This window comes from Coturnix japonica, chromosome 4, assembly GCF_001577835.2.
Source record: "Coturnix japonica isolate 7356 chromosome 4, Coturnix japonica 2.1, whole genome shotgun sequence".
NCBI classification, from domain to species: domain Eukaryota; kingdom Metazoa; phylum Chordata; class Aves; order Galliformes; family Phasianidae; genus Coturnix; species Coturnix japonica.
The window spans coordinates 33,811,485-33,838,425 of NC_029519.1; the positions used below are offsets into that span (position 1 = coordinate 33,811,485).

The window sequence follows — 26,941 nt, forward strand, 5'->3', positions numbered from 1 at the left end:
ATCTTGAAAAGGATTGTCCTCCACTGAGTTTTTGAATTGACAGGCTTCTGGGATTGGTTAGTCAAGAGGTTACATGGATGTTTTATGTAAAGCATTTGCCTCTTGTGGCGCTTTCAGTAAATCACTTTAAAATAGTATGTTTCTTATGCCACCTGACTTTGGGCATTTAGACAAATATATTGTAGATATTCTTCTGAAAAACTGACGTTCTGCACAGCTCCTACTTGTTTGATTAGCCCTACTTTTGAGGTCCTGGCAAGAGTGAGAAAAAGAGAATGGTATGTGAGAGAGAGGAAAAAAAAGAAAAAAAGGTAACTGAGACATTCTGTAGTGGGAAGGGGAGCAAGGCAATAGCTGAGAAAGAAGATCCTGCAACTTGACTTCTCCTTGTTAGATGGAAGGCTCAAGGAAAAGACAGAGTTTAGCTTAATTGGAAAAAGAAGACTTGAGGACTGAGCTGGTTTTTCTCTGATGAAGAATATAGGACATTTCCTGTTTATCCTTTATGTTTTGTTTCAGTTCCCCTCTCTTCACAAAATAATCCCAGTGTGTGAAAACAAAATTTAAAATCTGATTTGGTAGAAGGATCTTCTGAATGAAAAATCTTGAAGCTATTGGTCCCTTTCTCACTCTGTACATATTTAGCAGTACAGGAGGCATGGCTATAAATGCTGGGCAGCTGGGAGCTGTTTGTTTTTGGAGAACTGGAAGCACTTTGAAAACTGCAGGAGTAGATATGTTTCTGAAGTTTTATTTCATTGTTTAGCTTTCTGTCATCCAGAAGTGCAGTGTTTACTTAGACGTTATACAAGCTCTGTGTCGTAAATTAACAAGTACTGTTGTAAATTAGGAGTCTTGGCTTTAAACTGTTGGACTTAATGTCGTAATTGAAAACAGCTCTAGATGCGCTCAGCTGTTGAGTCCTAACTTTGTGGAAATACCTTGGTTTCAGAATGTGACATTGCCAGAGAGTTCTGAAAGTATGTTGAGCTAAACCTGAGGTGTATATTTGCACTTTCATGATCAAAGAAAATCCATCACCTAAGTCTGAGGAATCCATGTACTTATGGGTTTGATACTAGAAACATTCCCTTGTTGTGCCATAGACCCTGTGTGGCTTCCATGTAGGGTTTTATTATTAAATATATACACAGACCAAAGTATTAAATTTTAATTTATCTGGCATGATTATGACAAATTTTTCCTTCTGAAGGAAAACTTGTCCTTAGACAGATGAGGAGGGATATTTGACTGCTGTGTTATGAAAGCAGATCAGGTCATGCTAGCAGTATTAACGTTCATATTTTGGTCTATAATTCTCAATCATGTTACATGAAAACACTGTCACGGTAACAGGTGGGAGCTCTGAGAAAGATACAGGAAAACCAGGGGAGCTGGGATACTTACAGCACTACCTAAGAGCAATGGTATCCCAGAGGGGTACTTTGTTTTGCAGATGAAATGTGTAATAGATGGAGCACACACTAGGACACTAACACTATTTCAAAGAGTACAAGGCAGAACCTAAAAGGTGGGAAGGCACAAAGCAGAGTACAAAGTGAAGAAGGAGAAAAAAAATATCTGAGAAGGTCTTAACAGGTAGAAAAGACTTGAATGTGCAGTCTTCCTTTAAAAAAAAAGGTATGAAATTAATGCATATTTGGTGGAGAAATTTAAGAGGATAGCAGAACATGAAGAATGGGAGTGGAAACTGACAGAGCAATAGCAGGACAGACATTTACACATGCTGATCTTTACTGCAGGTTAGGTTGTATACTGTAAAGAAAGATTTCAATTAAAAGTGTAAGTGGTTGCTTTAAATGGTGTTACCTCAGTTTTCATTTTCTAGTCTGAGCTTGTCACCAAGTGGGTGGACAAAAGCTAGATTAGTTTAAAAAAAAAAGCAAAATAGCAAAATCCCTCTCCTAAAAGACTTCAAGTGTGGATGGATCTTGCCTGGAAGAGAGCTTCTCTAGACATAAGATTTGATGAGGGCCAATAGCCAACCATTAGTAAGACTTAATTAATTGCTTTAGTGAGTATAATTCAAGCTTTCCCTTGACAGTTCTCTAATGCACAGCTGAGAGTAATCCTCTTGTCATAGGCATTAAGCACAAAACATCAGTTGATACCCAAGATACTTCAGAAAGTAAACAAATGTGTTCCTTGTTTCTTTCCACATTACGCTACAGTGTTAGTTTCTGAGGTTACTGAGTATGGGGAAGAATGGTAGGAAAAGAAAAAAACATGTGTTTCTTTGTTTGGTTGAAGAGATGGCTTGCGTCATTTAACTCTGATTCCCGCAGAAAGGAGTCCCCACCATTGCATATTTTCTGTCGTATACTGGAGCCAAGCTCTGGGAAAAATGGTTGGTGTTGCTAGCACTGCAATTTCACAAATCATAATTACTTTTTGATTTCTTTTCTGATATTTGAAATTGCAGAGGCAGTTGTTATTTTTCTGCTTGGACGTAAAAAAAACTTACCATAATACATATATACGTTGTAGAACATGCCATGTTACTCCTGGTTTTCCTCCCTCCTGTTAGGAAGGACAACATGCTCCCCAGATGTCTCCTGCCTTCCCCTCTGTAAGAGTGCTGTTCCCATCCCATATCTTGGAGCAGGATGTGACTGATGCCAAAACCACCAAGGGTGATTTTGCAGCTTGGAATTTCCCCATAGCTATTGTGTCCATCTCCTAATGATAGCAGAAGAAAAGGTTTTATTTTGGCAATTGCTTTTGTTAAAGGCTGATTTTTTTTTATTTTTTTATTTTTTTTTAAAGCTGAGCATTGTAGTGTAAACCCTGCCATTCAGCTTCAAAAAGATGCACCATGATTTGCTTGCTAAGCAACTTCTCACTTTGTTGGCCTTTACCAAGAGTATTGTGTGTGTCAGGTATCTTTGGGAGAGTCTGTGCAAGCTGCTTTACACTGTTCTTTAATTTTCTATGGCAGATAAAATGCTTGCTAAACCACAAGTGTCTCTGTTAGAGCAAAGCTAGACATGGAATTATGAGGTAGCATTTACACAACTAGTTACTGTGTGTGAATTTGTTGGTGACTTTATTCCAATGCCAAATCAATTCAGGACATCTCCAGTGCTAGTCTTTGCATGCCAACAGAACTTTTTGCATTAACACAGAAGCCTCTGCAGTCTAAATTCTAGTAAGTAAGAAGGAGAAAGAATTTTTAAAAAAAATTAGAAGAAACCTACGTGACTTTTTCCAGTCTCAATTTAATTAGGTTCCTTACTAAGAGAAATGATATAACTTTTGGCCTTGTTAAAAGGAGTTCTAGTCAAGTCATTCTACTTTAGTAGCCAAGAATAAATTTTCTTAAAAAAAGGTTAATGTTCTGTATTTAAATATTGGACTTAATTTTGGTGAAATTGTTCCTCCCTGCAGCAGGCTTCAAGATCATTCATAATTCCAACCTGTTTGTATTTGTGTAACATTGATCCTTCTCCTGGCTTTCCACATAATCCTGGTTCACTTGAGAGATGACACAGGAAGAATGGAGAGAGAGGACATAATAGCTTGAACCTACTCTGCTGCTAACAAAGGGTGCACACTGAATTGGAGCTTTGATCTGTAGCTCCATATTGTATTGTCTTTGGTGGCAAAGATTTCTTTGTTCTGCTTTACCTCACCAAGTTCCCATGACTTGCTCTATCTCACTTGCAATCTGAACTTTCTTCCAGTTGTTAGCAATGGCATTGCTTGTAGGCATCAAAGTAGGGTGACAGGACACTGGATCAGGCTGCCCAAAGAGGTTGTTGAGTCCCCTTCTTTGGTGATATTCAAGACACATCTAGATGCCTACCTGTGCAATTTGCTGTAGGAAACCTGCTTTAGCAGAAGGTTGAATTTAATGATCTCCACAGGTCCCTTCCAGCTCCTGCCATTCTGTGATTCTGTGAAAGCAGAGCATATAAAACATATAAAATTAGTCAACTTCTCAGAGAATTCACAAACATAAATTCATGTCCTAAATCAAACTCTCATGAATATTGAAGTTCAAGAGAAAAACTGCTAGAGCTTCCTGAATAATACACATCTATCAGTTATCCTTCCTTTTCTACTTCTTTAAAATATCAATGATTTTGCTTAAGAGCCTAGAAAATGAACACACATTTTTTTTGCACTAGGGATAGCAGCAAAACATACCTGAACTAGAGGAAGCAGTCTAGCCATTGACAGATGGAGCCCTCCGGGAAGGGATTTACCCCACAGTGCTGCAAGAATTTTGCACTCTCCTGCCTATACCCTCTGCTTAGCTTGTAATACAGTGCTAAATACCGACCTTATCCATTTCCGCTCTCTGTCAGGCTTTGTTTATGGCTCAGAAGCAACACATGGAGGGTGGAGGAGCTTACATTTCTTCATGCTTGTATTAACCATTGGCTGCTGATCAAGAAATATGTGAGCAACATTTATTAAATATGATCAATTGCAGACATGTATGTCCATGTCACTTCCACTAACATTTTTCCATTTAAACTTTAAATTCTTCCTCTTAGGACCTCAAAATAGTAATTTATCACAATCTGCTAGCATTTGAGAGTTTCTGATGTTATAGGCAGAGATTTGCTCATGTCTGGAGCCTAGATGATCTCAGGCCAGGTCAACAACTCCCAGTCTCCCAGCTCCTTGAATGTGAACTTTCGGGACTATTTTTACAAAAGGGACCGTTCAGTTGTAAACCCCAACTCTGTTTCAGGGTTAGAGGCTGGAATTTTTGACTTTATTGAACTGCATAGTGAGCAGAGCATGTGGAAACTTGCACTGAATAAGCCAGAGTGAAGGGCAAGAGAGGCCTCAAATCCAGTGTGCAGAATGCCGATCCAGCAAAGTCAGTTCTCTCTCTTGTGCCTATTTTATAATAACTTGAACCATATTATTCTTGGTGATTTGTTAAATTTACATTAGAATTTGAGTCCAAAGCTGAAACTGTGGCCAGGCTAAAGTCATCTGGAGTTTTGCCTTTGACTTCAAAGGACTCCACTTTTTATCCATATCTTCAATTGTATAAGTGATCTGAAGGAGGGCTTTTTCAGCTCCTCTGTAGAGACAGGTCTATTTGATGTACAGTGCTCTGCCATGGCAGAAAATTCTTTTCTTTCTGAGATTTCTGAGCTCTTCTTGCTTATTCCTTGAAGTCATAAATCTCTGTTTAGGGCACCAAAATCCTCCACAACAGCTGGTATTGATTTTAAGGATGCTCCAGGTAAAGAAAAAAGTTAGTGGAAGGAACATAAGTCCTGCTGGCAGGCATTTTTCCCTAGATATTAAAGAAAAGAGAAATTGATCTTTCTCTCTGTCATGCTTTCTTGATAGAATAAAAAAGCATGCAAGAAATCCTCCCATTCCCAGAGTAGTGACCAGAGGGCCATCATTGCTGCATCCTGCAGTTCAGAAACCATTCTGAGGAATGTGGGAGATGTAGAATAGCAGGATACTGGACTCCCTTAAAGAATGATAAAGTAGGATCCCTTTCTTTGTGAGTTTAAGAAGTTGCTTATAACAAATTTATGAACAGTGACATCCCACTGCGACCTCTGTAGCTGAAATATCTAACTGCAAATGGTCAGGTTGCTCAAGTACTTTCCTTCTTCCACTCCTCAAATTGTCCTGGAGGGCCTGGCTGTTCTCTTAGCTCAAATAATGTTTGACAGTTCTGTAATAAGACAAAAGACAACCTTCTTTTTATTTTTTGTCTTTTTAAATCCAGATAATTTAATACAATAAAGAAGCAGAGACATCAAAGCAAAGAAACTATATACATTGTACAAAGCATCAGGAATCTGTTCTCTTTTCAGAATTTTGACATGCACTATGTAGCATGGATACAGCTATTAAGAAAATACAGATGTCTTTCCATGCAGTCCTCTTGCTATTTAAAACAATCATGTGAAATCTGTTTTGATGATGCACAGAGACACATACAGCTTTATTACTGGCTTTCAATGAGAGTGGCCTTGTACTTCATTAGAGCAAGAGCTGGGCAGCTAATTCTGAATGTGGGACATAGATTAGATTTATGACATGGTATAAGTTTTGTGTATGTAGTCTGCTTTCTTGTTCAGTCTTCAGAGCTCTGCTTAACTTCTTTTGAAGCACCTTTGATTATCCTTTATTGCCTGGGAGGGTGTTTTTGGAGACTTTCCTGTCTTACACCATAAGATTTTGGTAGGACTGCTATCGAGGCCTAATAAGAAGATGCTCAGGATTTACTGTTATGACCTAGAGAGCAGCCTGTGAGCCAGTGCTAGTTTAATCTCTAAGCAGAACAACAGTTCCTGAGAGAAGCAATGGGGGGACAGAGATTATAACAATTGTCTTCATGTCTCAGAAAATGTGTCTCACCATGTCCGCATAGTGGTCTGTAAATACCCCATGGTTCCCCCTCTATTACCTTCATGCACTTAAAATGCGTACAAACTCAAATGCAGGAGGCAACATAGCTGAATCACTTCTAGAGGAGAGGAGGACAAATAAGGTCTGTCTTCTTCTGGTACTCCAGCTGCAATCCCATCTCAGATTTGCAGTTACAATTGCTCTCTTCGAATGTGTTGGGTGTCAGGAAAAGAGCAGTCCTCCTCAAGGCAGTTGAGCTGCAAGGCCTTGGTAGCTCTGAAATCTTCATGAGAAATTCTTTAACTTGTGCACGGACAGCCCAAAGAGAATGAACAGAAAAGCCATTCAGAGAAAAGTATCAAGCTTTTCTTTTGGAAGTTGAGTCCATGTTGACCTAGTTACCAAGATGATTATGCTTAACAAGCTTAGGGGATTCTGACTATTATCATCCCTGAAAGTATTTTCCAGCAGTACTGATAACAGATGCTGTTAACAGATATCTGAATTAGTGAAAAAGGGAGGGATGCAAGGATTTAGATGGCAGAAGAGATAAATTGCAGTTGCTGTTCTATTTAGAAATCCTATAAATGAAGTATTTTGCCATTCTGTGTTGCCTAATTGTAACTTTAATAGAAACTATTGTTCTGACTAAAGCAGAACACATACTTCCTGTGCTCTTCCCCTTTAAGGAAATGAGAATATATTTGCACAGAGAGGCTAATAATGAGACAGCGATGAATCCCAAAGTTTTGCTTCTCATTAAGGTGGGAAGGTGAGATGGCAAGCTTGATCTTAAAAATAAATGCATGTTTATAAATTCTATGTGCATATACCAGGTCAAGACACCCTTGGTAAGAGCAGGTAGTTATCTACAGATTGGTACTCTAGAAAGCTAACAATGGGAAATTGGGTAGATGATTGTCAGTATGGAAGGGATGATCTGGCTTCCTCACAAGTTACATTCATTCTTCCGAGTACAGACACGTATGTCTCAATGTACAACCTGAGCTCTACTTCTACATGAAAGCTGTGAAAATAAATGCTGATCAGTTGTTGGTTTTCTAGTGTGAACAGTAAAAATTTGGCTGTTTTCATAGAATTATAGGATGGCCTATATCATCTAGTTTCAACACCCATGCTATGTACAGGGTCGCCAACCACCAGACCAGGCTGCCCAGAGCCACATCCAGCCTGGCTTAAATGCCTCCAGGGATAGAACATCTTTCCTTTGATTATGATGCATGATGGACTCTCCATAGAAAGGAGACCATATTTGGTAAGAATCAGACTTTGTTTGTAAATCATAGGTATTGTTCATCTAAATAGATGAATAATAATAACAATAGAGTACTGGCTAAAGATCCAGGCTAGATATTGGGTAAAGAGAGAGGCATCCACAAAAGTAAAAAATTTGATATGTGATTGAAGGAGTAATCAGTAAAGTAATAAACTCACTTTCATCTTTAATCTTTAGAAGGAATCCTGAGATTAGTTCTTGATCTTTTAAACAGTGAATTTCTTGGTGGAATTTGATTCGTCTTGATCTGGTCCAGTCCAGGCATTGTTACTTAATCATCCGCATATTCCAGAATGTCACTTGGATTACTAACTAGACTCTCTTATGCTGTCAGTTGTAATTTCCCCCTTTGTAACTACTTTGTTGTGTCCAGATAAGTATCTTTACATGAAGATAATTTCTCTTTGCCCAGCATGGAGAAATTCCAAGTACTACCCCAGTTAGGGTGACAAGGTTTTTTGGACGGTAGTATTAAAACCTACATCAACTCCTATGCAGAGGAAATAGATGTATGTCAAAAACGTATTTATAATGCAGCTACTATTCCCAACAGAAAGGGAATTTTACAGTAGATGCATCTCTTTAATTAGGTGAATCTACATTGATGAGGCTCAATTACATTTAAAGTACCAGCTGAGTGCACAGCCAAACCTATCATAGCTGAAGAACAGTGTAGAAATGCATAGGTCAAGAGTTATTGGCTAGAAATCAATCCAAAGACTTAAAATTGGGAATTACATTTGTTATACTGCTTTTTGCTTTTAAAGCTGGTAGCTTCACAAAATAGTGAATGACAATCACTTGTACCACATCAGCTGGATACAACAGTTTCCCATCTACTTGGGAAAAATAAAAGAAAAAAATCAATTTACGTTTCCAAAAGACACTTTATGCTTTTCAGATGAGACTGACTTTCCAAATGTAATAGTCAGTATCTGTGTCAGCAGCTAATTTTTCTGATGTGTTATGTATTTTTCTGAGCATATCTAGAGAAATGGGATTTACACTATATGGGTTTGGCTTTTTGTTATTGTTGGTTTCAGAATAAATACAGTGCATTTTTTGTTAATTTCAGAAAACAATAATCTTTATCATAAAACAGGAATCACTTGTTCTGTGCATTTGTAACTTGTATGAAGTGAAGAGGATGCTATATTATTACCTTTGGCAATAGCGACTGCAATTATTATTCTTTTCACATGAATCAGTCTTTATTAGTACCCAACCAAATGTTGTTTTATGACAGAGTCAATCTTTTTAAGGATGTGGGTGCAATGATGGACAGAGGGACACAAATGAGCAAAAAGGAGCTGTAGCAAGCTCTGATTTAATCCTGTGTTTGAATTCAATTCTTTAAGATTTTAAGCATATGTTAAAAATTCATCTGTATGAGTGGTGAAGCTGCTGACTGAGACCTGAATGTCTAGCCAGGAGAAGTGGCTCCCGCTTTAAAGTGGGAGCTGCCCATGTTCTGTCACAGAAGGCATGTGTGGCCCATGAAATATCTTGATGTCTTTGATGTAAGCTCACTGATGATATAGGCAAGATATCCACTAGCCATGCATTTATTTTGATTGTTGCGAACCTGCTTTGAGTACTGTTTCCCCAGAAGGCCTGACATTTGTTCAGCTAGTGGGGCTCTTTTTCTGGATGGCAACTGCCTACAGGAGGACAAACTATCTAGCCTTATAGGGCACAAGACAAAATCTTGTCACAGGAAATATTCAGAGGTGTGAAGATGAACCTCAGAGGGAATGTGCTTCAGTCTTCTCTAAACAGCGTGTAGAACGTATCTGACAGTATTGTGTTTGTTGGTACAGTTTTTACGGCTTCTAAAGCAGTAGCATCCTGTGACTTTGTTTCTCAAGTTAGGAGGTTTTTGTCCCTGAGGATATGAAAACTCTTTCATAAGAATTACTGAAACACTTAGTTTTGTTATTTGGCTCCTATGGAGCACTGAGAATTCTGTAGTCCCAACGTTTAGCTTTGTTTTAAATATTGCTCACTGTGCTCACTGGAGTAGATATTTATGTTGCCCAATTCAAGATACTGGATTATTTCATTTCCTGCCTTCAATGCAGAAACTCACAGAGAACTACAGGATTCAAGAGACTTGAGCTCAAAATGTTTTTAGTATCTTGTAGAGAAATAGTGCATAGTCGTGTATAGAGGCAACTCAAGTGAGACGGCAGTTCTTTACTTAGCAGGATGCTCACTAGAGGGCATGTGACTGTGCAGGATAATCACAGTAATACAGAAATTCTGATTTAAGAGAATAAACCTGGTATACATCAAGTATAAAATGCACTGCACATAGGAAATTTATAGACTTGCTGTCTGCTTATTTCAAGTGTTGATTCGATTTAGAACGGAAGTTTAGGCCTGTCTTGTAGTATATGGTGCCTTTTCTTTACTGGCCAGCTCAGGCAGAGGTATTCTCTGTAATAGACTGACTGAATTCATTGTATTCAGTTCTTTGTTCTTGCTTTTTTTTTTTTTTTTTTTTTTTTTTAATAATATTTCTAGGGGGAGGGAAATGCAAATACCATACTGATCCCCTTTCTTATGGAAGCTGCCAGAATAAGCAACTCAGATATTCCCTATAAATATTTCAGAATATCTAGCATTTTTAGTTGTAACCATTTAATCTTGTACACATGTTAAAGGAAATCAATTTTTAAAAAACAATTATTTCAGATTTTAGTTTTCTGTAGGCAATACAACCTAGAGGATCTGGTTATTTTTAATAAATAAACTATTTCTCTACCTTGGAGCTTCAAAATATAGAGGTATTTGGGTCAGTTGTTTTCATCTGCTGTATAAACAAGAGCTAAATCTCCTGGGTTTCCTAAATATTTCCAGTTGCTTTCAATTTGGGGACTTAAAAAAGGTATAATCAAAGTAAGTCTAACAGAACTAGTTTCCTCTCTCTGTTGCATCTTGTATCATGCCTGAGTGCAAAGTCATTTGTCATTTACAGCTGTGACTGTTTCCTATCCTGCTCCAGTGAGAGAGGATTCAGGTGTTGCACTGATAGGTTAAATACAGAATAAATGTGGCAGAAGGCACTGCTTTGGAAGTTCCGTGTCAAGTCCTGGTCTTCACCTATGTTTTTAATTCAAACTCTTACCAATGCAAACAGAAATTGGTTGAGCAGTAATTTGTATTTTTCCAACCATCCACGGTTCATTTTCTCTCAGCTCTGAGAGCTACATCTGAAACGCAACAGGGAAAAAGAAAAGGTCCAGCAATTACTGGGCTTAGCAGTGAAGAGCCCAGCAGAGGGACTTTGTAACATTGTTGCTGTAACTTCATCAGAGTGCTGTAGGTTTTGTGGAAGAAAAAATGAGTGCGTCTGTGCAGATAATTTTAAGAATGAGGGGAGGTGAAAAGCTGGATTTTGGACTTGTAATGACTAAAATCAGAAGAGGTTAAAATCCTTCCTTGAGGTTCTGTTTTGCTACAGTGCCTATAAAAAGCCTCTGAAAGATGAGACAGCTGAAGCAAAGGAGACTAGATAACACTGGCTTTAATTACTGAGCAAAGATGCAAAACACAAACACATGAAAACTAAACAGAAATCGACTAAGTGCTCCTCCCTTACCCTTCATGCGTGGTTTTAAGCTGTCTCCTGCCTCGGCTACAAACCCGAGTGCTGTCTGTTCCACAGCCTACAGCCCTATGTACAGGGGTGGGCTTTGAAATGGAACATGAGAACCAGGCTGGTGCCTGTGACAGTCCAGGTGGGGCAACTGTCAGCCCAGGTAAAGCCACAAAGTCTCTCGTACAGCAGGCAGCCTAGCCAGCAGCCTTTTGTGTCAAGCACCCAGGCAACTCTGTGGACATCCCATCCCTGGAACTGCTCAAGACTTCCAGTGCTACTGCCTGTTGGCTTAGCAATGTCTACAATCCAGAAAAGGGACATGAGTCTGGCTGCTGCACCCAGGTGATGTAGCAACAGCATTAAATAAAACTACATTCTGGAAGAAGGGGACAGACTTAATGGAATCACTACAGAGCTCATTTACACTCTATAGGGTACCTTCTACCTCTATCTGCATCAAGTTGATGCATTTCAAGATCACACTGCAAGGTAAACAGTTATGTTGATGAGGGGCTGGTGCCAATGCCCCCCCCTCCCCCCCGGCTCCCCAGTTAATTTGTGTTCTAATTTAGAAAACACAAACTTAGCTTTGTTCAGCCATCTTTTAGAAAAACAGAAGAAAGAAAAAAGAAAAAGGAAGGGTGGAAAGGGTGGAGGGGAAGAGACGGTTGGCTCTTTACTGAAGAAAACTAAACAAGATGTATCAAACAATTTTTTCCAATATTGTTTCCCTTATTAAAGAACAGCCCCATTCTGCATCTGCCATGAAGATTTGGATGGTGGGTTGAGATCACACTGAAAGTCAGGGTGGCCTACATCAGAAAAATTGCATTTCACAGAACATTTGCTATTGATATGTTGGGAAAGTGTCAGACTTGCGGGAGGACTGGAGAGTATTTGCATGATACATTAATAAGAAACAGTTTAGTATACTAGATTACTAAAGCATGGTTAATTTTGAAGCCAAAACCCACACATTCTTAACTTTGTTTCCCAGCTTAAGAGCCAGTATACTCATGTATTGTACAGGAACTGGAGGGTTATTCTTTGAAAGCACATTCAGCATTCAGAAAATCCAAAACTGAGCTAACAGCGCAGTATACAGGCATTGCACAGGATGTTATTTTAAGCTGCGATGCAGAAATGTCAGTACACTTGATATCTTTATTTGCAACACGTGTGTTTTGAGAAAACAGGTTACGTACGTTCTTGTTCTGTGTGTACAGTGAAATGGAGATAGTTTTATGTGCCTTGGGAAGCTCATATCTGACAATCAGCAGGAGGTCTGCAAAGCAAATCCAAGCGGCTTTAAAAGAGGCAGAGATGCACACTGCTTGTCTTCAGTTTTGAGGGGAAGCTGCTTTTTGAGAAGGCTCTTCTCATCCCAGGAAAACTCTGAATGACAAGTTAGTTTCTGAACTGCGAAGTTTAATTCAGTTTAGCTGTGTTTGCAGTGCAACATGGGCACTACCGTGCTTGCCTTCTGAAAGTGTTAACCATCATCCCCTGCCTTGAACAGAACAATGAACCTATAGGAAAAATTTATGTGTATCTAGAGCTAATTTTCAAGTTAGTATTGGCAAAGTATTCCCTGTTCCTAAGATCACATTGAGAATTACAGAAAGAGAACATTAAGTATAGTCTGAGTTTAACTGATGTAATCAAAAACGAAGTCAACTTACATGTCAAAACCAGGCATGATGTTTATGTTACTGCAGAGAAAAAGATAATCAAATGCTGTGGTGATGAGTTTGTCCCAAGTGACTTAGGTGTTTAGGAACTGAGCTGTAATTTTCACAGCTTTAAAGCCAATTAGCATATGAGAGATAGCCTCTAATGTCTTAATGTCTCTAATGTCTCTAATGTTAATTTTTTTTCTGGAAGGAATTTTCTGTCTTGGGTGGTAGGTAGCAGGCTGTGACTTTCAGTGAAGCAGCATTCACCTTGTACTTGGTTTCATGTGAATTGGGAAGGGTTATTTCCACAAAGATGCTCTCTGTTCCTGCCCCAGTGGTGCTGAGTTGTTTGTCATCTGTAAACCACTGCAGGTGGAGATAGCAAAAATGATGTGTAACTAGATAATAAGTCTGTTTAAAAACAAATGAACAAAGTCACAGATTTTTCTAGCAGTAACACCGTATCACTTTTCCCATGAATAACCTTGTGTCACAGTTTAAGGTGAAGAATCACGGTTTTATCGCACAAACATTCTTGTGATACCTGGAGGCATGACTAGAGATTTTTACTGGATTTTTTTTTTTTTCATTAGATTTATGTGGAATTAGAAACTTAACATAAAAAATGATATCTTTACTAAGAATATTCTACATATGTAGAAGCTGGCACTTAATTTTTCTTTCCTCTTTACCTCCTTTCTCTTTTGATATTGTGGACTATCTATTGTGATTTTGTTCAAATCACTTGCTAAAAAAGATTATGAACATTCTTGCTTGGCATCAGAGAAAACTAATTTCTGATGTAAAATTAGGAAGATAGGCCACACATTAGGAATGGGGTGAAAGAAGTGATGTATTCTTTGTATATAGGCAGTGAGAACCAGGTCTAAGCAGATACTTAGAAGTAAAAAATGTGAGATTTTTAAATGAAAGCGAAATGTTTCAAGTTGATGGGTCTGATTACTGGGGGGGGGGGGGGGGAAGTTGCATGTTTGAAACCTCAAGGTGTTAAAAACTAGTAGAAATCATCCACAGAAATCCCTCGATTATTGTTTAATGTACTTCTTTCTGTTTATTCTCCTCACACCTTTGTTCCTTCCATATTAGTTTTTGCTCTGCTCCCCGTCGTGTGAGTTCTGTTTTAATCATTCATCCTCTCTCTAATTTCTGGTACTTCTGTAGATTTCAAAGTTGCTGTTGAATTGGGCAGGATGAGTCACTTCAGTACCTAATATGTCAGGATGTATGGTAATATTGGGGACTATGAACTAATGCCTCAGGCCTCTAGGGAGCCCAGAGAGAACTTGTCTGGGCTGAAGGAATCAGAAATATGAAATGAGAATCATCCTAAAACCTAACATTTCAAGATTTCCATTAATCCATTATGTTTTGCTTTCAAAAAGTGGAAAATCAAATTCCAAGATCAAAGTCTGCATAGTTTTCTACACACAAACTAGCATTTCATCTAGATTATACATGTAAATAAAATTGCGACTTTTTTCTAAAACATAAAAAGCAAAGGTCAAATGATGGAAATAAAGGGAAAAACATGTAAGTCTGTTTGTTCTGCATTTCTTGGCAGCTACATTCAGTATTCTGGTACTTGTTACACAGAAAAATAAAGCTGCCTATTATGGATACTAGCAAAAAAGGCAAAGGACTAGTTCTGTTCTTCCTGTAACACCACTGATATACACTGACTTAAATGAGAAGCTCATTTAGGAGGATAATTTGCATCAAAACTTAAGGTACAGGTACTAAATCATTCTGATTAGACTCAGAGGATTTATATGCTAAGTAAAGATGGCAAAATGAACATTAACTCTTTCAGCTGGAAGAATCTGGGACACAGCAGATCCTGGAGCACAAGAGCCAAACTTTGGGATGGAAGCTTAGGCTGAGGTTTATACAGTTATTGTCTTTGAGTTATCAAATCCTAGAGTGGGAATAATTTTAGATACTCCCCTGGAGTATTTGTATTTTGAGCAATGAAGCAGGCTGTCTTCTCACTATCACGCTTGGCCATACTCCAAAGGCTCCCCTTCCTTCCCCTTCTGATTGTTCTTGACTTCTCCTTATGCGGAGAGAAAAATGGAAAGTCTCCTTCAACCAGAGAATGGAGAGTAAACATATGCAAAGGCAGAAAGCTGCAGAACATTCTTCTGTTTGTAGATATTGAGCTTCACAGTTGCTCTCCATCACATTTGCAGCTAGCTAGGAAGGCAGCCCACAGAGCTCACTGAATGACTATCCTAATTTTGCTGCAATATGGGTTGACACCCTTGGTTCAACATGAGTATGTGGGCATGGTGTTGAAGGGCTGATAGTTGGACTAAATGATCTTAGTGGTCTTTTCCAACCTTAATGATTCTATGATTTTCTTTTCTTTCTGTCCAGTTTCACCAACATACAGCAAAGAGTGGGGTTATCTTTGGCACTGATATTAATTGCTTTTCTCTGCTATAAATGAGTGAGATGCTTATTCACTCTTTCCCCATTTTTGTGAAAATTGCATGTAGAATGTTATTTTTCTTCATTCACACCAGGTATCGCATCTCCTGGAAAGCATACATTTCTAGGTGATATGAAGCAGTCCTTATGTTGGCATTCCAGTGGAAAAACTTCTTCAACAGAAAAAAAATATCAGATTAGAAACATTCCAGCTCGTAAGTGATCACTACCAGATTCTTTTTTTCTTTTTAATCAAGTAGAGTCATGTCAGGTTGTTAGTAGGACAGAATGTGATTTAATGCTATTTAATGAATGGATAATAGATACAACATCCTAGCTTCAGAAGCATTTGCTTGTCAGGTTTTCAAGCCAAAGCAAATGATATTTTTACATTTGCTGTTTTGTATCCTTTACAGAGAGACTGTATTTATCAGAAAACACCAAATAGATGTAATAAATAGCAATCAGCTTTTTCATTGCTATTATTATAGCTAGGGTTCCGCAATTGTTTCCATTCTAACTCCCTTTTCAGCCTTGTTATTTTCTGTTGCGTTAATTCCTGAGAAGGGAATTCTCCTCACAGTTATTTTTCTTTGGAAAATTTGAGTAACTTGGCTCCAATGTTGCAAATAATATTGCAAAGCAAATGGGTATACGTGAACTTGATAATTTTAACTATTTTTATTATTTTAACAACTCAACATATGCATCTGGGAGAAGGATGCTGATATTTCAGCTGCTGCTGTATCAAGTCAACCATCTTCCATTGCTTAGTTCAGTTAGGCAGTGAGGCTTTTTTTGGCAAAAATAATTAAATAGCTTAAAATAATTTTAATCAACTGGTTAATATGTTTGACAACATTGTTCAGTGGTTATTATTTTCAGTCATCTGGGAGTCTTCCCCTTTGCTTTTGTCATCCTCTCAAGGAACGGGCGATTCCTTTATGAGGGGTTAATGATAATGAGAGGACCTGGTTGAAATCCTGAGCTGTGAGTGATTGTGCCAGTTGCACTTTGCATTGTTAATTAACTGCAACACCATTCTGGAGTGTTTTCATCAAGTATAAGAATCATCTATGAGGAAATATAACATTTTGTACTTATCTTTTGGGAAAAAAACAATCTACAGGATAAAAATTCATAAATATTTCCAAACAGTTTTATTGCATCATTTGCCTCCCTCCTGCTCATGAGGAGCATAGTGTTACAATTTAGACTCTCTCAGGGCTGACGTTGTGCTGTCTGCACTGGCTGCTGCTAAGGCTGTGTTACGGCTCAGTTGGGCCGTGCAGCAGTTCCATGAGTGGCTGGGCTGTCCAAAAGCTCCTGGAACTCTGGCATCTCAGGGCTGTGTGCACTGCCCTGAGGAGCCTGTTCCATGATCACCAGCCTCTGGTGAAGAGTTTTTCCCTAACCCCTGACCCTCCCCTGACACAGCTCCATGCCATTCTCTTGGGTACTGTTGCTGTCCCCTGTGAGAAGCTGCAACCATCATGAGGACTTCTTCAGCCTTCTCTTCTCTGGACTGCACAAATCAACGGACCTCAGCAGCTCCTCATATGTCTTGCTCTCTGAAATGCTGGTGGGAACACAGATTTAACTCTAAAGAATGGTTCCCCTGCTGCTAATATGGAAATACCACCTGCAGAGAAGGGTTTTGTGGTCGCCATAGACTGCAATACTGTGGATTTCTGAAGCTGGCACCCATCTGTTGTTCTTTCGGGAACTGCACACCCCAACACATCCTCTGGGAGCTTTGCTGGGGATACAGTCCCATGACATGAAGGATTTGGTGGAAAAGGGCTCCTCTTGTCATTTGTCCCCATTTGACACCCATTGCCAGCATTCTCCTGGCTCCATACCCCAGTGTAAAACCTTCCCCATGGAAGGAAAGAGTTGCATGGTGGGGTTTGATTTGGGCTGAATACAAAGGTGGTGAAGAAACAGAGGCAAGCCCAGAAAGATGGAGCACAGGGGAGAGGAAGGAACTCCTTATATGAGCTTTTTAGAATAAAATATACTATTGAGCTGCAGTTTTAGAAAAACTAGCTATCACTTGATTGTCTTGATTGCATATTTTTAGTAAGAAATTAAATAAAGCGCAGAGTAGGCCCCAGGGGCAGAGCTAAGGGAAATGTGGCCACAGCCAAGCTGTGAGAGTTGCTGTAAGGGGCAATGGAAATTCAGTGCAGCTGGTGAAACAAAAAAATAATAATAACATAAAAAACAATACACCTCTATGTTACAGAATGTCCTTCATACAAGAAGTATCCCAAAATGCTTTAAATAGAATTAAAAACAGATTTAATTTGAAGAACAGGTAATTTTGTTTATTTAAGAGAAAGGAAAACATAGGACGTTAGTCTGAACTAAAGCTGGTATGAATCAAAAACAGTTCAATTGAAGTCAAGGGGCCTAAAATGTAGTTGCTTTAAAATATACAGGATTATAATCTGGCCTGTCATAGTTTGCTTTTGTAACGTACTATTTTGGCTTTGAAGGAGGTCTAGTGAAAGATCTCTCCATTTTATTGTATTGAATTTTCTTCCTTGAATTGAATATATTAATTTCTTATGTTCCATTAATTCTTGCTTTTATCTTCACTTCTTCTAGACTGCATTTTCAAAACAATTCATCTTAAAAATAGTTTCAGAGGCAAAAGGAGAAAAGAAATTCAAGGGGGGCGGCATCTGGGTGAGAAAAGAAGAAAAAATATTTGTCTTCTTTTCCATGCTTTTCCATCAAATTCCGTCATCTGCATCCCAAAAAATGAAAAAGGAAAAAAAGAAGAAAGAATCCAATTGAACTTCCTGGCAAAAAAAAAAAAAAAAAAAAAAAAAGAAAACGGAGACACGACTCCATACAGAAAAATTAGTTGGTAGAAAAAGCAGTTAAAATGTTAATAATTCTCAATGAAAATATCAGCACACTGAAATACTTCATTGGCCTCTTGATTTTGGCAAGAGTTAGTAATGAGACTGGAAAAATTCTATGAAAATCTTTGTTTGTTTAAGGCCACTCAATTTTTTCCATTAAATTTCTAAGTAAGTGTAATTAAAAGAAACACCAAATCATATGTAAAGCAGAAATGTATGTTTGGAACACTTAGTCCTCCAATTTTTATTCAGGGTATGAATGCCTGTTTTGGATCCAAATGCGAAGTTCACTCTGTTGTGTTTCTCCTCTTTAAGGATGCAAACAAGACAAAAGAAAAGCCTACTTTTTTATAAAATGTATGTTAATTTAGCCTTAGAGAAGTATAAATGCATAACTGCATATTGAAATGCATTTTAACAACTAGCTGTAATTGTTAATTTAATCAGTACTGTGCCTCAGTGAGGTAGTTCTCAATATCTGCAACTGGATGTTCATTGGTGATTAATGAATGTTTGTGTTAATGGATTCCAGGCACTGGAGGTACCACCTCAGGAGGATGGCTCATGCCATCAAGACACCTGCATTCCTTTCGGGTGGACCTGGCCTCTCCTGTGGGTGCAATGTGTGTTTGGTGGCTGTAAGCATGCAAATTTGCTGCATTATGGGGTCTGGCTGAGAGGTGCTGAGATGGTGGTTTCTTGTTACCTGCAAACCCACGAAGCTTCACGATTGTATAGGCAATATTCAAAGCAGGCTTTCTCTCTGTAATGCAGTACCAGATGGGAGATTTCTAGTGACCATCTTGTATGTTACATAGCATTTGGCACTGAGTATCATTTTCAGAGTAATGATTCCTCCATTGTTCTGTACAGTTTGCTGCTAGACATGGATTTGAGCAAAAGATTATATTGCTTACAAGCATTTACCCAATATCTTTGTTTCAGATGGAATGGAGTTTTTGCTTCTGGTATGGTCTGGTATGATGCTATGTTTTGATTCTAGGAGAAAAACAGTGTTGATAACACACTGATGTTTATAGCTGCTGCTAAGCAGTATTGTACAGAGCCAATGCCATTCTAACGAAGGGGCCCGAGGAACTGGGAGGTAACAGAATCAGGACAGCTGACTTAAACTGACTGAAGGGATAATTCCACACCAGATGACATCATGAGGAAGAAGATCTGAAGGGTTCATCTTGCCCTCTCTCACTGCTTGGGGGGCAAGCTGGGCATCAATTGAGGGGTGGTGAGCAATTGCTTGTGCATCACTTGTTATATACACTCATGTATTCTTCATAATTATTATCCTTTTCCTTTTCTTTCAGTAAACAGTAAGTCTTAGCAAATAGTTTTATCTCAACCCAAAACTTATAATTTTTTTTTGTGTGTTTTTGTTTGTTTGTTTACAGTTCTCTCCCCCATTCCACTTGGGGGAAGAGAAAGAGTGAGAGAACAGCTGCGTGGTGCTGAGTCACCTGCCAGGTTATACCACAGCAACCAACCACACACACAAATACGTGATTTTTAGCTGCTCCAAACTGGCCACTCAAACTTAGTGGAGGATTTGATAGCAGGCTCTCTTTCTGACTGATCTCCAGCAGTAAATCAGTCTCTGCACTGTGCATTTCATATTATTAAAGGTATGAGGTTTTGTAGTTGGTTCCTCTGGTACATCCTGCATGGTACTTATGTGCCTTAGAAGTTGCTTCTGCTTTTGAAATTCTAGATTGTTGTGCCTCTGTACATCTGAAAATTGCAGATGCTTCTTGGTATTTTTGCCTCTGTACCTTTTTTTGTTGGATTTTTTTGTTTTTGTTTTGAGTTGATGCTGTGAGGTAGTCTTATGTCTTTAAAAAACACAAGAACTGCTGCAATGAGGAGCACAGGAAATCCACAATGAAGTTTGAGAGTCTGCATTTGACCAGTTTGAAAACATAGGTTTAGAGTCCTCAGCCTTCTGCTTGAGCTGTTTGTTGCTCAGCAGATGCCTTGCAGTGAGGTGGGTTGCTGCTGCCTCTGGACCCAGGATTCAGTCTGTTGGTACAGCAAAGCCAAGGCTGTTCTTCGTTTCTTCAGAGATGCTGCAAGCTGTCTTCCCGTCAGAGTAGCAAGTTGCAAGATAGATATTGCCCTGTTGGAAGGATACCCACTAAATTTAAATTAATATCTTGAAACTCATTTGAATCCAGCTGGCTGAGTAACTTCATGTTTAGCTGAATCTGGAGAGATTAAAAAAAAATAAGTTTGGGTATCTGTATTTGAATGTCTGAAAAGCTTTGAGCTTCCTTCCTTATTGTCTTCACATTTCTAAAGGATATGAACTTACTGGGACTCCCTTATTTATTTCAAGGAAGTTTGAATGCAACTTGCCTCTTATATTTATTATGTAATAAAATTAAAATATGTTACTAATAGATATCTAATAGATATCTAATTTCAGACACAATCTGCTTACAGTCTGGCCCTTTTACATGCTACGTGCCTCTTTTCAGTACCACACATGTCCATGTATTTCAAGAAGAGCTGAATGATACTTGCATGAGGTCATCATATTGTGTTGCTTATTGTCATGGATTCTCGTTGTATGTCTCATCAGCTTATTTTGCCTTTTTTGTAATCCTCCCTTATTCAAGGCGACTTTGGTGGTCAGTGCTCCATTGCTGACTTATAAATTTCTGTTGCTTCCTCTGTAAAAGCAGCACAGGCAGATTTCTTTCTTTCTTTTTAAAGAGTACATATCACAGCCAAAGCACTGATACAACATGTGGTCTTACAGCACCCAATGAAGCAAAGCCTGCAGGTGTTATATTAATTTGGTACCGTATATGAAGCAGGGCAGATTAGCGCTAAGCCTCCGTTGTGACTTATGTGGAGAACATGATGAAGAGATGTGAATTGTAACTTGTGTTATTCCCAGCAAGAATACAAAACGTGACTATGTCAGCCAGTGATAATAGGAAGAGGAAATTCAGGATTGACTTCTTATTAGAAATCAGGGAGCTGTCACTGGTTTATGTTTCCCCATCTCAGCTTGGGCCTGTGTGAACAGGTGGGTGAGTGGCTTGCTCCCTTTCATGAAGCTACCTGTGCACATGGATGCATACACTGCTCATATATGTCCAAGTTGCCTGTTTCTCTGGCTTTTACAGATTTGTATGTGTGTGGATTGCTGTCAACTTCCAAGAAAACTGCTGGTGCCTTTCCTGCCATTCTGCTAGCTGCTTGCACTGGCTTTGGAGCTTACAAGGGGTGAGGGCTTAGAGGCAATAGTCAAGTGAAAAGCAGTCAAAAAGGACTGGCTTTTATCACTGTCTTAGGAGACTGCAAACTGCTTTCTGGTCTTCTTGAAACATTTCTTTGCAAATGTCATCAGGAGTTATTTTACTTAGGTTTTTGTTCCTTACCCCTTATATGAAGCTGAGTACAGGAAAAAGTAAAATTTTAATTCTGAAATCTTAACTCACTCTCTGACCCAGCAAGCACTATGGGGGGGCAGGAGTACCTTGACACAAGCAGGCTGCCTTGTGGAGTCCAGAAGGGGAAAAGCAACAACAAAAGCCAGTGAGCAGCTGCTGGATTTGCCCATAGGTGCAAGGCTATCACTGGGCAGCTTGAGTGCCTACCAGCGTCTGCCCCCAGCCTCATGGCTCTGCCACGGGTGGGCTGGAGGAGCAGCAGGAGGAGGAGGAGGAAGAGGAGGAGGAGGAGACATGGTGCTTTCGCTCCCGCTGGCTGCATGGGCTGGGGCAAAAGACAGAAAAAAGGAGGAGGGGAATAAAAAGTAAAGAGAAGGGGGAGAGAGAGAGAGTGAAAGAAAACGAAGCCCAGCTTCTGCCGGTGCTGCTTGGATTGGATCTGGTTTGAGTTTCCTCTCTGCTGGCTTATGCGGCAGGAGAGGAGGAGTGGGGGAAGTAACTTGCTCACCGCCCTTCCTCTGGAGCCGAACAAACGTGCTGGGGACTGTGCCGGCGGCAGCTGCCCGGCTGCATTGCCTTGCAGCCTGTTGCTCTCAGTTACTAGAGAATTACTTGGACTTCTCAAGAACCCGGAGGAAAAAGCCACCACTTCACAGACCCGCTTAGTTGCTCAGTGCCTATAGACTTGACACGTTTTTGTTTTTCCTAGGGAATTCTTTTTTTTTTATTATTTTTCTCCCGACTCTCTCAGAACAGCAGCTCCTCGTGTGTGGGGCATCGAAATCCACTCCCTTATTAACAACATTGGGAGATACTTTTTCCAAACCTTTTTTCCCCCCTTCTCTTTTCTTTTACTTTTCCTTAAAAAAGACAAATATATATATCAGAATCAAAAGAAAAAAAAAGCCATCTGGGGGGAGGGGAGATGGTCGTGCTGATGTGGAATAAGTGCTCCTGCTGTCTCCTCTTACTAGCCGCGGTCCTGATCGTGGAGAGCTCCCAGCTAGACAGCTCCAGCTCCAAGGTGAACTCCATCAAGTCCACCCTGATGGGGGAGGCTCCAACTCAGGCAACCAACAGATCCGCAGGCATCCACCAGGGACTGAAGCTTGCTAGCAGTAAGAAGGGGAAAATGCTAGAGCAGATGAGAAAACCTCCCAAGCACTATCACCGGCAAGGAGAGGTAGGACATTGCTTCATTGCTTGAGTGTCTGTCCGTCTGCGTGCTATATGCGAAGAACTGCTAGTCTCCCTTTCATGTTGCTACCAAAGCTTTACTGTGTTGCATTAATTAACTTTTTCAGGGTTGTCTGGGACAAGATAATGTAAAAATAGGTGTTAGGAGTGAGAATAGTCATTGAGAGGTCTTAAAACCTTTAATTGTTATCAGTAGAATCAATAACTGATGAAAGAGTAATCCAATGAAAATATTCTTCAGTATCTCTTTGTCTTCCTACAGCTGGAAGTAAAGGAAGATACTTCTTGTTAACTCTGAGACAATAAATGAGCAGAATTTCAAATAGTTGAGGAAAATCTGAACACAAGGTGAAAAGATGGTTCTAGTGGTGAAGCAATTTTGCTCTGTAAAATCTTGCCTAGCAAGTTAAGCTCTGATATCTTTCCCTATGGTGAGAAGGAACGGGCATCCTACTCCAATGGCATGACTTGCATGTTCATTTGCTTAATATGATAGAGAATAAATTGTAGGTTTCTTGTCCAGTATACACTGCACTGGTTGCAGAAGTTGTATTTGGCTATAACCAGTTGGGATAGGTGGTGAGTTACAGTCTTGAATATGATGTTTGAGTGTAAGGGAAAAAGAAAAGGTTATAGCAACTATATGGGAAAAAAAGCAAAACCAAAGTCAGACTTAGTTGTGAATTATGCAGTCTCTTTTGTCCTTGAAATTGGAGAGCCTGATAGAAAGCATTCTTTATTTCTGATAAACTAGAAAACAGTATTTTAAGCTTTTGATCCTTATTGATCCTCTAGTTCTCTTCCATCAAGCCTCAGCTTGGATGGTATGAATGTTACTCATTTCTGATGTTGAAGGAGTTAGACTTCTTCAGAAAATAAAGTTTTTATACTATTGGGTATTATTAGTACCTCAAAATACAGCTGCTTTTCATAAGCAACAAACAGTGCAGCAGCAAGAAAGCTGCCAGCATTCAGCACTAAAAAGGCAAAATACTTAGTGCCTGAAGGGTCTCTCTCTTGCCTACATTTTCCTTAAAACAGCAGAGAAGCTGCAAATTCAGATGACCCACTGAATTTGCAACATTTCATATCAGCTTCCTAAGAATTATATTTATCATTTGGTTCTGTGTGCAGGCATACTAATAATAATGATGGTAGTTTTTGTTTTCATACGTGGTAAATTTGTTTTTAAACTACTCTGAGCTTTCTTTTCCCTAGCCACTCAATTGTTTTATAATTCACCCAGAATTTGGTTGCCTTTCCTTACTTCTGAGCAAAGTTTAGTAACGGACGCTGTGCTCAAGTTTCATATTACTGAAGTACTGTGCTCTTTCCTTGTGCACGTTGTAATAAATATCATGCTAAATCACCTTGAGGAAATACAGGAGCGTGGTATGCTTTCTTTTACGTTTACCTTGTTTTTTCTTTTGTTTGTATTCACCAAAAGTCAGTGTACAGGGCCATTTTTCCACTGAGCGTTACCTGTCTTGTGTTTCAGTGCAGGTCCTTGTGGGGCTGTTCTGTGCAACCCGCTTACGATAGGTAATTTTGCCTTTTGCTGAAGTCTTGCCATCTTTCTCTGCGTACACCATCCTTATTTCTTGAGTGCGTATTTATTGCAGCGATGAGGATTACTGGGTGTAATTTACCTAGCTTCTGGAAAACCAGGTGCACAGACCACAAGTTATATTTGCAAGGTTTGCCTTTGTAAACATCGACTGTTTGCCGTAGATTACTGGCACAAACTCTCAGGGTGTACTTCAAGCCAGAGAAAGCATTGTAAGTGTATGTAATCCTGGAAGAGGTGGTACACACGTTAAGACATCCTGTATGTAGCACTTGCCATGAGTTTACCTGAGGAAGCCTATCTGCACTCTTCTTTCCCAAGCAACCACACAGGATCAGTGGCTGCAGCTCCCCAGGGTGCGAAGCCTCAACTCCTGTCAGGGCTGTTGATCCCGATTCTTCTCTCTCTACCTGGGATTGTTCCCAGGATCCATGTGCTCTCATATGCTGTACATCATGAAAATTACTTAGATTTACTAGAAGTAATTGGAGGTATTATTTCTGACCCTCCACTGTGAAGCAAAGCAATTAACACAGAATTGCTGTAGAAGGAGGAAAAAAAAAAAGCTACTCTTGCTACAAGACTTGATTGTTGGCGTTGCTTCTAGTTGTCGGGTTGGTAAGCCGCTGCATTCTTTACAGTGGTGTGACACATGGTTTCAACTAATTAAGGCATGACATTGTAATAATTTCTGCAAATTACCCTCTTATTAGGTTAGTTATTGATTTGTTTAGGTTATGGGACTTTGCGTTGAAATTTTGTGTGCCGTTTGCCAAAAGGATAGAAGAAATGTGTATGCCTTTCTTTCTGAAACAATCCTTTGTGTTAATGGAATTTATAATATGTTGAATATGGAAGTACCTTTCATCTCTTGGTAATGTGAACTGAGTAATTTGTACAACTAGCAAATAATTTTATTAAGGATTAGGGTTATGAATATTAAATTAACAGATTTTGCAAGGGCTTCTGAGACAGCTCTGAGGTGTGCAGTAAGCTCTCTGCTGATACCTGCAGTGGAAATTGGAGGACTGCCACCAAAACTGCTGGGAGCACCACCAGCCAGCAACCTATTTGCTTATCTAGCTTGGTAGACTGACATGCTTGCAGAGGGTTTCTTTAATACATTAATTCAGGAATAGGAGCAACTTGGGAGTCTTTAATCAGCTATAAATCAACAGATACAATAGTTCATGGCTTATCTGGAGTGTTGATGTATTTCAGCTGGTGGTTACAGTGCAGCTACCCAGAAAAGGAAGATCCTGTGCTTCATTGTCAGGCAAAGTTCCAGTTCAAATTAAAGAAATTAGTTGTGTGAACAAAGTAAGCTGATTTGGCTTGCTGGAGAGACTGGGAGGGCAAATGTGGATCTTACTATTACTTGTCTTTTTATGTCTTTCTAAGGAATATTATTTATTTTCTGTTCTCATTTCCTTTACTGCCTTGGATCAGTAGAGAATAAGGAGTACTGACATGCTAAATTGGTGAGATTTCACTGTCTTCACTGTTCTTCATTTTCACTCCTGTTTTCCCCTTTCTGCAGACTGTTAATGTTTTCAGATTTTCACAGAAAATCACAAGGTGTCTACAGCATTTGCACAAGAGAAAAGTACACTCAGAAATAGGAGTGTGCAGTGCATGTGAGACTGTTATGTTTCAGAGGACTCAGTTCTGTATGCTGTCTGCCACCAGTTTCCTTTCATAACTTGATTTAGAGGAATGACTTTTGGGAGCAGCCAACATTTTGGTAGTTAGCCACTTCTAGAAAGTTGCCATGGATATGTTGGATACACGGTCTCTCTCAACAAATAAAATGCAGTGAATAGAGCCATAAATAAAAGAGGCTGGATTGGCAGCATTAATTTTTCTTCTTGTTAGATACAGCTTCCACTACACTACTAGAGAAAGCTTTACTGTGTCATCGTTCTGCTACAGTGACACAACCTGAAAGGGAAGTGCCTGTGTATCACAGCTGGGACTGCAAGTCGTAACTGTCCATAGATTTCTTTATGGTAGCACTGTAGCAATTTCAGTTCACCACATTTCAGATTTCTTCACGCTGGGTTGTATTCCTTCTCTCCTCCTCCGTACATCGGCATTGTTGTTTCTGCCTCCAGCGCAATGATGTGCTTGGCTGAGAGCTACCAAGCTCCATTTCCAGCCATTTCCCTTCTTCAAGCTGTAGGTTCCATGACCCTCCACCTTTCCTAAGCCCTAAGTGAAAGCTGTTCTTTCATTTCTCTCCCTGACAGGTCGCGTCTCCCATTTCCCCCACCACTACATATTTTGTTGGGTTTGTGCCTCTTATCAGGACAGGCTCTTGCACTTCCCCACATGCACTGTGAGAGCAGCAGCAGTGAGGGAAGAAGTGGGACAGCCAGGAAAGGAGAGGAGTATCTCTGCAGGGTGGGTGAGAGAGGATGAGGTCTGGAACAGAGAGAAAGGAGAGAAAAGCTGGGACGAGTTATGATGCTACAGAGGCATGGTGGGCAGACACCAG

At 39.5% G+C, this 26,941-nt stretch overlaps 1 protein-coding gene across 2 annotated transcripts in view; it reads left to right on the forward strand.

Moving 5' to 3' along the window:
• Positions 1-26,941, forward strand: part of DKK2 (dickkopf WNT signaling pathway inhibitor 2) — a 111,231-nt gene that overhangs the window by 48,494 nt on the left and 35,796 nt on the right. The window contains exon 2 of one of the 2 annotated variants that reach the window (XM_015861379.2): positions 22,655-22,863. In XM_015861379.2, the coding sequence (XP_015716865.1) occupies positions 22,729-22,863 (135 nt within the window). In that variant the 5' untranslated portion in view covers positions 22,655-22,728. Of the gene's footprint in view, positions 1-21,971; positions 22,864-26,941 lie in introns of those variants that run through there. The other variant, XM_015861378.2, reaches the window with a different exon arrangement.